The sequence below is a fragment of the Coenobita brevimanus genome, chromosome 108 (genome assembly GCF_032717465.1).
Source record: "Coenobita brevimanus isolate Jiangsu-jjx chromosome 108, ASM3271746v2, whole genome shotgun sequence".
NCBI lineage: Eukaryota > Metazoa > Arthropoda > Malacostraca > Decapoda > Coenobitidae > Coenobita > Coenobita brevimanus.
This window is the reverse complement of record NC_137061.1, coordinates 13,047,916-13,063,953: the sequence shown is the minus strand read 5'-3', so window position 1 is coordinate 13,063,953 and position 16,038 is coordinate 13,047,916. Positions and strand designations below refer to the sequence as shown.

Sequence of the window (16,038 nt, the reverse complement as noted above, 5' to 3'; positions counted from 1 at the left end):
TAGAATATGCAGCGGTAGTGTGGTCCCCACACAAAAAGAAAGATATAAACAAGATTGAGAGAATATAAAGAACAGCAACCAAGATGGTCCCCAGTCTGACAGACCTGTCATACAGAGAGAGGCTGGAAAAACTGAATTTGCCTTCGTTAGAGGAAAGGAGAAAGAGGGGAGACATGATTGCGGTGTTCAGGACCATGGTGGGAGTAGATAAAATTGACAAAGAAGATCTGTTTGTATGGGATAAGAGAGCAACAAGAGGACATGGAATGAAATTGAAAAAGTCAAGCTGCTTGAAGGATATCAAGAAATATAGCTTTCCTTACAGAAGTATAGACTTATGGAATAGCCTGGACAAAGAGATCGTCCAGTCTAAAAACTTAAACGAGTTTAAAGTTAAATTCGACTTATTGAGAAACAGCGACGGAAACCCACGAGCATAGTACATTCCGTTATATCACAATTAGGTATATTCTTAAATATTTAGAACGACTCAGACAAAGAGGTGGTGCATGAGAAAAACATTCATGTGTGTAAAGGTAGACTTGATAAATGTGGATATGGAGACAGGACAACACGAGCATTGCTCAATTCCTGTATACTACAAATAGGTAAATACAAATAGGTAAATACACACAGATGCACTCATGAGGCTGAAAGTGTTAATCATCCTTCTCAGCAGCAACGCTTTTACAATATTCTGGGTTTAAAAGGGGAAATAATACAAAAACTATAAACAAAAGCATTTAAACTATACAAACACACAAGTTCCTCATGAACATTTGTTATCAGTTTAAATTAGTAAGAAGTTTTGCTTTATACAGTGGAAAATATCTTATACAGTATATACTGGTCTACTGATATCTAAATGGCAAATACAGAAAATAAACTATAGTGTGTTTGTTTTAACCTGACAAAGATCCCGTCCCTTTCAGCTCAGTTGATGGCCAAATGTAGCTAGACTGGAAAGTCAATTTGGTGACCAAGGAGACTCATTTCTACCATATACCTCTCAACAAACTTTATATAACCATGACTTGGCAGTGATGTAGTGAGAGTGGGCCAGTTCTATGAGGTGAACACAAACCGAGTACAGCATAAAATGTGGAATGCCCAATTACTGCCCTAAAAATTACTGCATTCTGAACCAAAATTTTTTCTGATTATTGGCAATAAATGAGACAATTGTCTTAAACTCTTCAGGGTGGTGATACGTTATACTTTCTACATCTTACTACACCTGACAAATATCCTTAACCCCTTTAAGCTCAGCTGATGGCTAGGTGCAGTCAGACCGAAAGATAAATTTGAATAGCAACCACAGAGACTCATTCCTATCTCATAACTAAGGCTCATCAAATTTCACGTAACTTTGACTCCCTACTTGTTTTGTAGAACTGGTCAAGTTCCACCACATGAAAACAAACTGACCATACCAGATGACTTGGTGGTAGGTGGTGGTGACCACTGTCCACTCAATGTACTGCTGACTACTACTTCGTTACCTTTGTCATTCTTTTTCTGTGTCTGTCCTCTTTCTATGTCTTCCTTTCCATTCTGCCTCTTTTTATTACTCTTCTTTCCACTTCAGGTGGCTCTACACTGAGTGACAAGCCTTATAGTTTCCTGTAACCCGGCAAACCATTCACAATGCTGGGTGGTAGCCATACAACCAAATAACAGGGTGATGTTCAGTCTGCTATGGTGTCCCTGCTAATTGGATGGAGATAGACAGGTGAAGTGTCCATCCACGAACCAAACCTCCACACTTTTCCCCAAGCCTCGCTTAAGAAGACGCTGTCAACTGCAAGGGAACATTGGTTCACTGCATGGAAGGCCCTGCAGGGACAGTTAATTGCCTATGGTTGATGGGTCTGCTCAGCCTGACAGACCAGGGTTGATCAACAACAACCAGGTGACCATACAGTATTCACTTTGAGAGCTGTATTCTAGGTGGCACTGGAGACTTCACAGCAACTGTTCCTAAGCAAATTTATTTAGCATATTACACCCTATTCTTCCATACAATATTACTTTAATAATGTTCTGATGTGGCTTGATTCCTTAACATACAAGAAGAAATTGCTAAGGAAGAGATACAGAGTGATTTACTACTCTGAGTCCCTAAAACAATATCAATATTTTCATCATTAACCTCTGCAGTGCTGATTCTTTGTAATGCAATTTACCTTCCCTGAGTCAGTGTTTTATAACCAATGTACACTGTAACTCCTATGAGGCTTGCAGCATGGCGTGTGTAGACCTTCACTGTACCTCATAATTATGAGGTCCGCTATGCGGAAGAGGTTATTGAACTAAGTGAAATCTGGTACCAAGTTTCTTCACTTCATTACAGTTTAACCAAAAGTACACCAAGTTCTGAAAGTGGACTTGGTGTTTAAACATAATTAAACTGCTCCATGCTACAAAATTTTTAGTACAACTTATCCACAGGAATGGCAAAATTCTGATCAATTATCAAAGATGGTACAATCCCTGGATCAGTGTAGCTGACCAACTAACGGCCAGTCAATGCTGTAGCGGTGAAAGAATAGCATTTTCATTTTTAGCAAATGATTTTTTAAATTTATATGTCAGAGGTTTTACAAACAGTGGTAGGTGGAGGTGCTCACCATCCACTCACTCGACGTAGTGCTGCTTTGGGTGTCTGCCCTTTCCTCTCTTCCTTCCTCTTCTGTCTTTTTTTCCTTCATTCTTTCCTCTTCCTTCTGCCTACAGGTTACTTTACGCTCCCCCCTCTGTCTTTCTTACCTTTGCTCTTTCCTCTTCCTTCTGCCTATGGGTGACTGTACACTGACTGACAAGCCAAATTGTTTCCTGTACACCAGGAAACCATTTACTACACTGGGTAGTAAACATGTAACCAAATTATTATGGCACCTGGTGGTTTACGGGGGTAATTAAAGCACTCCAATCGGATTGAGCCTGTGTAGGTTTACATCCAAGGGATGCTTGTGGTGACTCAGGGATGAGTGGGCTGGTCACTCTCATCTTAAATGTCAGGACCAACTTGCTCCAACGCTCCTCATGGGGTGACTGGATTGGATGATGGATGGATATATACAGGTGACCCCCATGACTCGCGGCCCCGCCATTCACGGCCCCGCAAATTTGTGGGTCAGTCCTTGTGAAAAATTTTTGCAGATAGGAATTTAGGAATGAGGATGATTTGCGGTGTAGGTCTCTTCCCATTCCTGTATGCCCAGTCCATGGAGGTCACCAGCTACATAATTTACTCCTTTTATAATTATACCCATTAAAAACTTTTTCCTTATTACAGTTTAATATACAGTCCAGTAGTCCAGTATATATTTGATATTTTATGCTGTTTTCATGTACCAGAAATGGTTTTAAAGGTCTTTGTGCACACTGCAGCAGGAATCTGTGGCAGTCATCTGGGACAAAATTACCCTTATAACCACACCTATTAATAACTTTTCTTTTATTAAGGTATTGCATAGTGTACTACAGTATATGTTTGTGAGGCTTTATACTGGTTTCATGTCCCTTAAATGATATTCAGGGGCTTACAGGGGCAACTTAATACTGCAGAGGCATTTTCTGGGGGAAGCGTCCACTATTCACGGGAGTCAGTGTCCCCTAACCCCCACAAATATGAGGGGGAACCTGTAACTGATATAGACTGAAGTTTGTGAGTACAGGGTTTCATATACTTGTAAATCCATTCATTAATAACAGATACGCTGGAGTTATTCTGGGGCCTCAGTGTAGCGAATCACCCTGTACAAATATCATGTAATTTCTACTGTAAACCCACAAAGAGAGAGAGAGAGAGAAAGAATCTTATAGTGAAAGAGTTCATGGACACTAATGCCTGCAGCTCGAAAATCTCTCCAAAGTCAAATACAATGGTCAGCAATACTCATTTCACCTCAACCTGGCCTAGATTTTTATCCTTCTGCACCATATTTCACAGAGCTCAGTGACAGAAAAAGACACGGCTGTATGGCCCTACATCCCTTCCATAGCACTTGTCCATGGCTAACATTACAGTCAAGTGTTTATTTTTTGCTACATGTGAGCACAGAAGATGGAGTGATGACAGTTTTATGCCAGGTTAGAGAATAAATGGTACAGCAGCAAGACCTACAAACAAAACATGTTATCAAAGTTAAGAAGTTCAAGTATTTCACTTAGAGAATATAAACAGCACATAACACATAGTTTTACTCAAAGACCAACATACAACAATAAAAAAGAAAGAAAAAAAAAAAAGAAAACTATTTACACATGCCATGGGCATGACTCATCAATCCTTGTGAAGTAATCAAAATATAGTCAGTGTCAGATCACTTAGCCGTACATTGCCATCATCATCCACACACCTTTTCTCACCCAGGATTAGGTGAGGTACAGTCCAGAGAGCAGGGAAAAAACTGATACAGAGACAAACTATAGTCAGCCCAATTAAATGGGCCATGCTATCATTCAAGCCCCCAGAATCCTGACCACCTCACAGGCATAAAAATCGACAATGATCACTTCATTTCACCTATCAGTTAGAGTCAACTTGTACAAAGAACTGTTAATTGCAGGTAGTGGCAGCAGTAGTAGCAGCAACCAAGGTTGGAAAAATTCATTTTTTTTTTTTTTTTTTTTAACTGGATTTTTTAAAATTTACATCAGATTCTTAAAAACCTATGATTTTTTTTTTCTCCAACCCTGTTTTTGCCTTTAGGAATTCTGTCACAAGAGTATCACACTGGGTCTTTTTTCCTGCCACTTGCTGCAATGCATCCATTAGGCATGATTATATACCATTGTTCAAATAAACAGACTTACAAAACTGAAAATAATAATGTGAAAGGGAAGTGGCAGTAAGGCAGTGCACCCCAGGCAGCACTTGTTGGTGTGGGCGAGGTTACTCACACTGTCAGATGCTGAAGAAAGTTGCCAACTTGTCTTTTATATTTTGTCAAAGTAGGATCATATCATTAGACTGAATCACGTCACTGTGTACTCAAAGAAGAGTTTAGTCATATGTTAACACTGAGTATAACCACATATATTATCAAGGAGCCTTCTCTCCTCTGTTTTTTAATATTTGCCTTGTAACAAAAGGCAATCACTGGTGTCTCACTTGATCAAGATCAGTACAGGAAGAGTACAGGCCAAGCAGACTTGATGCATCTGTACAATACACACCTTTTTTTTTTTTTAATTTTTTTTTTTACAAAAGAGAGGAAGGAAAAACAAATGAAATAAAAAAAAATAAATAATCCATACACCAGATTACTGGTGTCCTTCATTCATAAAATATCTGTACCAGTTGGACTTGAACAGTTGTAGGTTGAAGTTTGGAGGGAAATAACTCTGGAGAAGCAAGTTCCAGAAAGATGCAGTTCAGGGAATGAAAGAATTCTGACAGGCAGAAGTTCTGCAATTTGGCTGAGTGACATCCATCACATTCTCTCTCTCTTTCATTTTTACTATATTTATATAATCCATCTTGATTTAAATCATGATTATATTCTATCTATCTATCTATCTATAGCCTGACGCCCTAATCCCGCAAAGGGTGGCAGCAGACAAAACGCCTCCAAGTCACTCTGTCACCCACCATTTGACTCCCCTCCCCCCAACTCACCCCCCCCTCCCTCATATACCTCTCAACTCCATCCATCCACCTCATCCTCGGTCTACCCCTCCCTCTCCCTCCCTCCACCTCACCTACATACACCCTCTTAGTCAGTCTTTCATTCTCCATTCTCTCCACATGTCCAAACCACCTCAGTGTATTTCTCCTAATCTTTTCAACCACATCCACATCTACCCCACAACGTTCCTTCACTTCTTCATTCGTCAACCTGTCCCTCCACGTTACTCCACATGCTCCTCTCAAGTAACTCATTTCCACTGCTCTCACTCTTGACTTGTTCCCCTCTTGCAATGTCCACGCCTCGCTTCCATACGTCAGGGTAGGGATCACAATACCATCATGCAGTGACTTCTTAACTTCCATACTCACCTCCCTATTTCTCATAACTGCTTTCAGTGTACCAACAACCTTTCTTCCCTGCTGTACCCTTTCACGTACTTCATCCCCCAAAGTTCCATCCTTACTCATCACACTACCCAAGTACTTGAATGCACTCACATTCTCCATATCCTCACCATCCAACCTCACTGCACACTCTGTGACTTCATTCCTCTCAAACACTGATTTAAATTGATTTAAATCACATGATTCAAATCATAACAACCCTGTCAGCAACCCTACTCATGGGAATGTGAACTCTGTAGACTGCAGACTGAAGCTGCCCTCCTCTGGCAGTCCATCATCCTTCTTTTCATTCCCAGGGTTGGGGTCAATTATGAATTGAATTGGAACTGATTAAAAAAAAACTGTGAATTGGAACTGAACTGGAACTGAGAAAAATATAAAAACAAAATTAATTGAACTGAACTGGAATTGATATAAACTCCATTGATGGCAAGGTCTTCAGGCCAGACAGGTGCAGTCTAGGATGAAACATTTGAACAACTTATGATATCAGCTGCAGTCCTCAGTAACTTGGACTCATTCTTGTTTTGTTTACTAATAAAAAGAATTACACAATTTGAACTTTTAGTTGGTAAAGAATGTAAATGGTTTGTGTAGCTGAGCATTTCCAATAATAAATAAAGATGTTAATTTGAAACCTCATTTTTATTTCTTTCCGTTAGATTAATGATACTGGGATGATTAAAACTGATTTTGAATTGAAAACATTTTAACTGAATGAAATATCGACCATAATGAACTGAACTGAATTGGAATTAACCCGCCCCGTCCCCACGACATACGATGCACATCGCAACATTTTTTCACGCTGTCCCCACAACATATATCGTACGTTTTGCAATTGAAAGACCCGTTGTTTGCACATTTTTCAAGTTTCACGGGAGATTTTTGGCAAGACCTTCCTCTACCCCCAGCCAGGCGGCGACACTGCTTTACCCTGTGTAACCCCCCCCCCCACACACACACCATTTTCTCGGCAACTCACCTGTTAGCAGTGACCTGGCCAGTAAAAACATGTAGCACCAAGGTCTCTCCGACAATGAAATTCAAGGCGAAAGTGATTCCTGACATGGAGGACAAAAATTACGTGGCAGCAGAGTTAGTAATGAGCAGAAGTGATGAGAAGGTAACGTCGCCAAGGTACAGTAGGTGCGGTATGTTGATGTGTTTAGTGAGTGAACAACGCTTATATCACCTATATTATTGTGTGAAAACCAATATACTCTTGTACTACATATAAATTTGTACCAAATAAATAAATATTTACCTGGTCTGAGTGGTTTTGGTTAAGTTTCCCTCGAATAGGAAGAGTCTTTTACGGAGCGCGCCTTCACAGAAAGCGGTACCAGATGAGGGCTTCTCACCTGTTTACGGCATTTTTAACTTCAGGTGAGCACTTTCTCTCTGAATTTTTGATGTTTCTCATAAAAAGTGGAGGTTTGAGGGGGAAGGGGAAATACAAGTCGAAAATTTGTCTTTTTTTTTTTTTTTTTTTTTTTGGGGGGGGGGGAATAAATAAGTGGGTACAGGACGGGTTAAAGATTTCTTTTTTTATGAATGAATTCAATTGAACTGGAATTGATTAATTCATATTTTATCCTGAATTGAACTGACAAAAATGAATTGACCCCAGCCCTGCTAATGACCATATGTTGTCAGACTGGAGGGCTAATTAGACTAGCATCATAGGAGACTCACTCCTATCTCATGACTATGGCTCTTCAAATTTTAGTCACAACCTAGTATTCAAGCTTTAAGAGTGGCCTAGTTCTGTCAGATGAAAACAAACTGATTACAGTGTAAGCGAGAATATTTTATAGTTGATCCTATTCACACCACTAATTAACCTAAACTAAACAAAAACTTGTGGCACAATGTCCATCAAATCATTTGCCAAACTCCTTAATCATGGAAGGGGTGGCCACAGTCAATTCACTTCCATCTCAACCTGTCCTCTGCCATCACACTGCCATCTCTACAACTCACACACCCCTCTCTTACATACCACTCCACCCCATCCCATCACATCCTCTTGTCTGTCCCTTCTCCACTTCTCACATACAATATCCAAATCAGTCTCTCATTCTCCACTTTCTCTACATGGCCAAACCATCTCAAGGTACTTCTAATGCTTACCAACACATCCACATCAACATTACACTCCTTGACATCCACATATGTCTGTCTTTACACACTTATTATAAACCAGTCATGATATACAGTTGGCCCCTGCTTACTGACTTTCATGTTACAATTTTTCAGAAATTCAAACTTATTTGGGAAGAATTTATTGCATTATTTTCTCAAAGAAATCTACAAACTACTGTGTTAAAGTACTATGGTTTCTATATATAAAATTTTACTGGAGGCAATTGGAAAAACAATAGTATGTCAGCTTCTATCAGTGTTCACAATGTTCACAAGTGATTTGTATATATATAGCCCAGTCCAGCAACTCTGGACTCAGACATTTCAATTTATGAACCAACTCTGGAAACCAACCAAGTTTATAAATGGGGAACAATGTGACATAAAGGGTGGTTTGTAAACAGTGCTTCACTTAGATTCATCCAGGAATATCTTATGTGTCGCACTGGCTTAGTCTGCTAGTGTTGGTGTGGCAGTGGGAGTAAGAAAAGAATAAATGATGCACGACAGCCACTGATAATGGTGACTGTGCTGCCCCCATATCACACAAGAAATCACCAGGGAAGAGGAAAATGAGTGTCATACATAAGCCACCCTGTATTATAGTACAGCTTCCCAACTCTGAACATCCAATTTCCATGATATTCAATTTTTCCTAAAGCCTATGGACCCAAGCATTTCCGATTTCAGTGTTTGTACTGTACCAAGGTGTGTTAGTGTACCAGCAGCCTTCGCACCCTCGTAATTGCAGCCGCCAGGAATGCCACATGGCCAGTGTCTGCTGAGTACTGATCATGAACCTTCTGTAGGCGAGGCAACACATCCTGTAGAGCTGACCATGCCTGCTTCCGAAGATTTTCAACTTCTGTAGCCGTCAGGGTGCGAGGGATGCCAACCTGTAATGACAAAAAATTGGCATCATTCTGTATGGGCAAGTTTTGTCAATGCCACAGTGGACATGCCATTGTGAGACACATACTGTAAGCAACTCTCCTGCCATCCACCCATTGGATGTACAGTATCTTTATACAGAGCTGATCAGGTTCACTTAACTAGGCTTAGAGCTGTGTTTCTTAACCTTTTCACCAGGTTACCTACTGGCATCCCAAAATAGGGTGTTACTACCCCATCCTACTTAAACCGGGAGAAAAAGTAGAAAAACATATTGGTGCTGTGCTGATAATGTATTTCCAAGTGATTATACAAGCTACAGAAAGAAGACAGTGTATGCTTTTCAACTACATTAAATCATGTTTTCCGCAGAACATACACTAGGTTAAACTACTGGTGCGATGGATGAAAAGTTATTTCTTTAATCAGTTTCTCTGTGTGTGGCTCAGTTGGAGGCAATAAACATCGTGTCATAGTCCACAAGCATCCTGATTTTTTTTTTTTCTTATAGCATTGCAGAAAAACCCACTTCACAGCAGTAAGTAGTTGCAACTGGCATTAGGATCTTGTGTGGTCACTCTATAGAATAGTTTATTCTTTACCAAATTTCATCCAGAAAGGTCAATGTTTTACCAATATTAACCCTTTAAAAGGGAAAAATTACCCCCTTAAGGGTACAGTAATTACCCCCAAGTTAAGAACCACAGGCTTAGAACAGCACATTGCCCAGCCCTCCTCAGTTACCAGCTTTGATTTGGGTTGGATGGAATCACAGATTCAGACAGAGGGGAGGAGGGGAGCACTCACCATCCACTCACACAATGTAGTTCTGCTTTGGGTGTCTGCCCTTTCCCCTCTTGCTTCCATCCTCTTCTGTCTTTCCTTCATTCTTTCCTCTTCCTTCTGCCTACAGGTGACTTTACACTCCCTCTTCTGTCTTTCTTTCCTCTTCCTTCTGCCTGTGGGTGACTCTACACTAAGTGACAAGCCAAATGGTTTCCAGTACACCAGGAAACCATTTACTACGTTGGGTGGTGACCATATAACCAAATTATGGTGCCTGGTGGTTTAGTGGGTAATTAAAGCACTCCAATCGAACTGAGTCTGCATAGGTTTATATCCAAAGGGTGGTTGATGTTTATTGCTCATGTAATGCCACTCAGGGATGAGTGAGGCTGGTCACTCTCATCTTTAATGTCAGGACCAACTTGCCTAGCCCCGGGCTCCTACGCTCCTCATGGGGCAACTTAGGACTGGATGATAGATGGATGGATGGATGGAATGACAGATGACACATACCCTGCTTGTAGAATAACAAGACTACACAACATACCACACATAACAGAGCACTGTGACACTGACAAAACATAAAAGGTGTTGGAAACCTATGGGACAACCCCATAAGGGCAGGTGCTTACCTGCAGTTGATGGGTCCGCTGGGCCAGGCATGACCAGACTCAAGCACTAAGGACAACATTTATCTATCTGTCTATCTATTGCCAAACGCGTTAATCCCATACAGGGTGGCCACCAACAAATTGCCTCCATGTCACCAGCCATTTCACTGCCTTGCTCCCAGCTCACAACCCCCACCCTCATATACCTCTCCACTCCATCCCTCCATCTCATCCTTGGCTTCCCCCTCCACCTCACTTACATACACTCTCTTCATCAGTCTGTCAATCTCTATCCTCTACACATGGCCAAGCCACCTCAATGTGTTTCTCCTAACGCTTCCTATCACATCCACCTCCATACCACAATGCTTCTTTACGTCCTCATTTGTCAGTCTGTCTCTCCATGTGACTCCACAGGTTCCTCTCTAATAACTCATTTCCACTGCTCTCACTCTTGACTTGTATCCCTCCAACAACGTCCAAGCTTCACTTCCATAAGTTAGAGGTGGTATCACAATACTGTCATGTAGTAACTTTTTCACTTCCATGCTCACTTCCCTGTTTCTTATCACTGCTTTCAAGGAACCAGCAACCTTTCTTTCTTGTTGTACCCTTTCAAGCACTTCACCCTCCAAACTTCCATCCTTACTCATCACACTACCCAAGTACTTAAACGTACTCACATTTTCTATTTCCTCCTCGTCCAACCTCACTGTACATTCACTGACTTCACCTCTCTCAAAGACCATCACTTTACTCTTCCCTACATTCATCTTTAGATTCCGTTTCTTACACACTCTCCCAACCTCATCCACCAAGCTTTGCAGCTCCCCTTTGTCTTCACTTAACAACACAATATCATCTGCAAACAACAGTACAGGGAGTTTCCAAACACTGCCCTCTTTCATTAGGGCCACTCCAACATCCACTGCCCTACCTTGTACCTCTTTTATAACCCCATCCATATACAGACTGAACAACCATGGAGACAAGACACATCCCTGTTTCAGCCTAACCTCACTTCACTATCCACACGCACTGCAGCCTTAGTCCCCTCATACAAACTCATCACAGCATTCAACATCTTCCCATCTACTCCACATATTCTCAATACAGTAAAAGTCCTATTATTCGGCATCTATGGGACCGGGATGATGCCGAGAAATTGGATTTGCTGAATAATCAAAAACCTACCCACTCAGTTCCTTAAATATATTGGTGAACACTGTCATCCCCACTTATGGTATTACAACTGTGTTTGAAGAGAGTACTGTATACTGTACAATACTGCAATCAATACAGTGCTATACGTGAACCTGAAATATATATATATATAAATTAGTGAACACAGACAAGTGTAATGACACAGTAGGCCTACAAGTCAGATACACTTCCTGGATGGCTGAAATGATACGGAATATTACTTACCAGCTCAGTACATCACTTGTATTGGTGAACTCATCACTACTTATATTATTACAAATATGTTTGGAGTGAGTACTGTATACAGTACTTTTTCCAAACACAAAATAAAATAGTCGGAAAATTACATAAAATAAAGTGAAGGAATATGAATTGATAAGGTCTGCCTGATGAAAGTTAAACGTATATTTAGCACTCATTCTTTTGTTCGTTTTTTTGTTTACATGTGAAAGGGCGAGTATTGATGCAAACAGTAATGTATTCCCTTAACCCCTTAATAACCTCTGGCATTGAACAACCCTTTACAGTACTGATGTCAATGATGTCAAGTTAGTGAGCTATGAAAAAACTGTGAACAATTATGGGAAGGGAACGAAGGTCACTGGTATGTTTACACAACTCTACGTTACGATTCCAAGCAGTCAGGGGGTCGGTTAATCTCAGATGTTTTCGCCCATTTGGTAAATACATTGTAACTTTGTAATTTCTCCTGTGACTCATAGGGAATCACAGCATGGGTTTAGGAAGCTAAATAACACATTGCTAGGTGCGCCAGATGATTATCTTCACATCTTTAAGAAAATGGAAGAAATTTAATCCCTCTTTGAGTAGGTAAAGTTTCTTCCATTCTTCTGAAATCAAATTACAGTATTTTTCTTAAAGATGTGAAGATAATCATCTGGCTCACCTAGCAATGTTATTTAGCTTCCTAAACCCATACTATGATATCGCTATGAGTCACGGAAAAATTGATAAAGTTACGATGGATTTACCAAATGGGCGAAAACATCTGAGATTAACCGACAGCCTGACTGCTTGGAATCGTAGCGTAGAGTCGTGTAAAAATACCTGTGACCTTCATTCCCTTCCCATAATTGCTCAGTTTTCTTTAGAGCACACACTAACTTTCCATCACTGACATTGGTACTGTAAAGGGTTGTTCAATGCTGGAGGTTATTAAGGGGTTAATGGGATATATTACTGTTTGCAACAATACTCTCTCTTTCACATTAAACACAAAAACGAACAAAAGAATGAGCGCTAAATGTAAGTTTAACTTTCATCTGAAAGACCTTAGCAATTCATATTCCTCCAGTTTATTTTTAAGTATTTTTCTGACTTTAGGTTAGGTTAGGTTAGGTTTGGTTAAATTATAAGGTACAGTTAAACTCGGTTAGGTTAGGTTCAGTTAAACAGGACAGGCCCTTCCACCATTATGTTGAGGAATAAAAATACTAAAGCTGTCACAGCCGTACAGCTAAAAACAACGGGGAAACTGATTTAACAAGCAACATTTATTTATGGGTGATGCATTACAGTGTCAGTGGTTCATGGGCTACGCAATTACTGGTAAATGTCATTTTCAGGAAGGCATCAAGAATGAAAGAATTTCAAGAATTAGCGTGGGGGCTTGGAATGTAACCCTCACTAATTTGGTGGGGGGGGGTTACTGTACTGTATGATACTGTGCAATATTGTAATCAATACAGTACTATACCTGAATCTGAATAAAAATATAGAAATTAGTGAACATACAGAAGTGTAATGAAACATTAGGCCTACAAGCCACAGATAACACTTCCTGGACTGCCGAGATGATTCCGGACATCTGCCGAACAATCAATGATTTTCGTAAATGGGACTATTTCTCAAAACTGCCGAAATGTCGGATCTACCGAACAATCAGCTGCCGAATAATAGGACTTTTACTGTACTTTCCACAATCCTTGTCTATCCACCCTGTCATGTGCTTTCTCCAAATCCATGAAGGCTGCATACAATTTCTTTCCCTTCTCTAGAAGCTTTTCCACTAAAGATCTAAGAATGAATATCTGATCTACACTGCCTCTTCCCTTCCTACAACCTCACTGTTCTTCTCCAACTAACTCCTCTGTTATTTCCCTAACTCTGTCAATACATATCCCACCATATACTTTTCCTAATACATTAAGAAGACAAATGCCCCTATGATTACCACACACTTCTTTTTCCCCTTTTCCTTTGTACAAGGGAACAATTATACCTGACTTCCAATCCTCTGGGACTCTACCTTCCTCTCAAACCAACCTGCACATCTTCCACATCCATTCTACTACTATCTCTCCTCCATGCTTCAGCATTTCACCACACACTCCATCAATTCCTGGGGCTTTCCCCATTCTGACTTTCTTCATTGCATCTACAATGTACATCCTACTGATTTCTTCCTCTCTTCTCACATTGCTCCTTCTCCCAGCCATTCCCCAACCACTTATACTCGCATTACTTTCATTCTCTATGTTCAACAATTCATTATTCCCTTACTCGCGGGCCGTTGCTACCGTGACGCTTGTTACATATGTACCATACCACGGGGAGTCACTTCTGTGATCCAGGGAATTTTTAAATCGCCCAGGCTTTCAAGTGCAGTCCTGTAACACCTATCAGTACAGCCAGTGTGTAGCTATAGGCAGCGCTGCTAATACAGCTAGTACTCACATCCAGTGTTACAAATTCAGCCATTTTTCTGTGTTTGCCTCGCCTTCCCACCTCCCCTCCCTTAACCCCTCCCCCGCCTAGCTACAGTCTTGCTGTGCAACGCAACTCCTGGCCGGTTTTTTTCCATTTGCTTTTTCCATTGACATGTGCCCTATGCCCAATTATCATACTAAAAAATATATTAAAAAAAGGGAAACGGCTAATTGATACTGTCACTGACCATGAAGTAGTTAATTTATCACCTGGCAACACCCCACATGCACTTGGTTGCTAATTTTCCCTGTTCATTACCATTTAAATGTCCCTTATGACCTATTCTCTTACTAAAAAATATATATAAAAAATGGGAAAAGTGATACTTTCATTGACCTGCAAGTAGCTAATTTATCTTTCACTGCTATCCCTGCGGGAGGGGCATAGCGCGGTGCAGCTATCCCCGCGGGTAAGGGGTTAAAGTGTACTCTCCATCTGCTTACTTTTTCTCCCTTCTCCACTAGTAATCTACCGTTTTTATCTTTCACTCCTTGACTAACTTCATTGCCATCCTGTCTAACTCTCTTTACCTCTTTCCAGAACATTTTCCTACAGTCCCTCCACTTTACACTCCAATTCCTTCCAAATTCATCATCCACTCTTTTCTTACTCTTCCTTACTAATCTTTTCACCTCTCTCTTCCTCTCTAAATATCTCCCTCTTCTGTCTCTCAACTTCTTCCACGCCCCTATTTCTCCTCCATTCATTGTATGCTTTTTTCTTTTGTGCCACAGCTTGTCTCACCTCTTCATTCCACCATGCTGTTCCTTGCATCCCTTTTCGTCTTCTCTTCACCCCACACACCACCTCACGTACTGCACATATTTCTTCTGTAAATATCTTGCACACACCTTCCACGTCCTCCATCTGCTCCAATCCATATTTACCCAATTGCTCCTCCACTTCTCTCTCATATTCTGCCTTTTTCTCATCCTCTTATAACCTTTCCACTCTCCTTGCATCTACTCCGTCCTCTCGTCCTTCCCTTCTTCTATTTCTCCATTTTACTTGGACCTTGATTCTGACCAACACTTAAGCCCACTTCCCCAACCACTATATGCTCTTGCATTCATTACACACCTTCGCATCCTTTCATCCACACACATAATCAATCATTGCCTTCCTTTCATTCAGTTCACCACCCACCCTTCTCATCACTTGCCATGTGTACCTGTGGATCATTTTGTGCCTGAAGAAGGTATTGGCTATCACTAACCTCCTCTCGGCACAAAAGTCCACTAAAGCACTGCCATTCTCATCTATCCAAGCAGCCACACCTCACCCACCAACTACTCTGACCACCTTCACGTTCCCTACTTTATCATTCATATCACCAGTCAAAAACACTCTCTCATTCCTTTCAAACTTTCCCAGGCACACTTCCATGATTGTCCAGAACTCTTCTCTCACTCTGCTTGCATGATCTTGCACTGGCGCATACGCACACAATCATCCACATTTATAGTCCAACTTTCAACCTTACCCACAGAATCCTTGAGCCAACTGATTCATACTCTCTTATATTCTCCTATCATCTGTTACTCACAACAATACACACTCCTTCCTTTGCCCTCTCATTCTCACCTACTCCTGCACATACACCCCATCCATATTCCCATTCTCTCA

At 40.8% G+C, this 16,038-nt stretch overlaps 1 protein-coding gene across 1 annotated transcript in view; it reads right to left on the bottom strand.

Moving 5' to 3' along the window:
- Positions 1–7,946: 7,946 nt before the first annotated feature.
- The window catches only part of Nup205 (nuclear pore complex protein Nup205), a 97,083-nt gene continuing 88,991 nt past the window's right edge, over positions 7,947–16,038 (bottom strand). Inside the window, exon 7 of the mRNA XM_080285835.1 lies at positions 7,947–9,087. Coding sequence (XP_080141961.1) covers positions 8,905–9,087 — 183 coding nt within the window. The 3' untranslated portion in view covers positions 7,947–8,904. The remainder of the gene's footprint in view (positions 9,088–16,038) is intronic.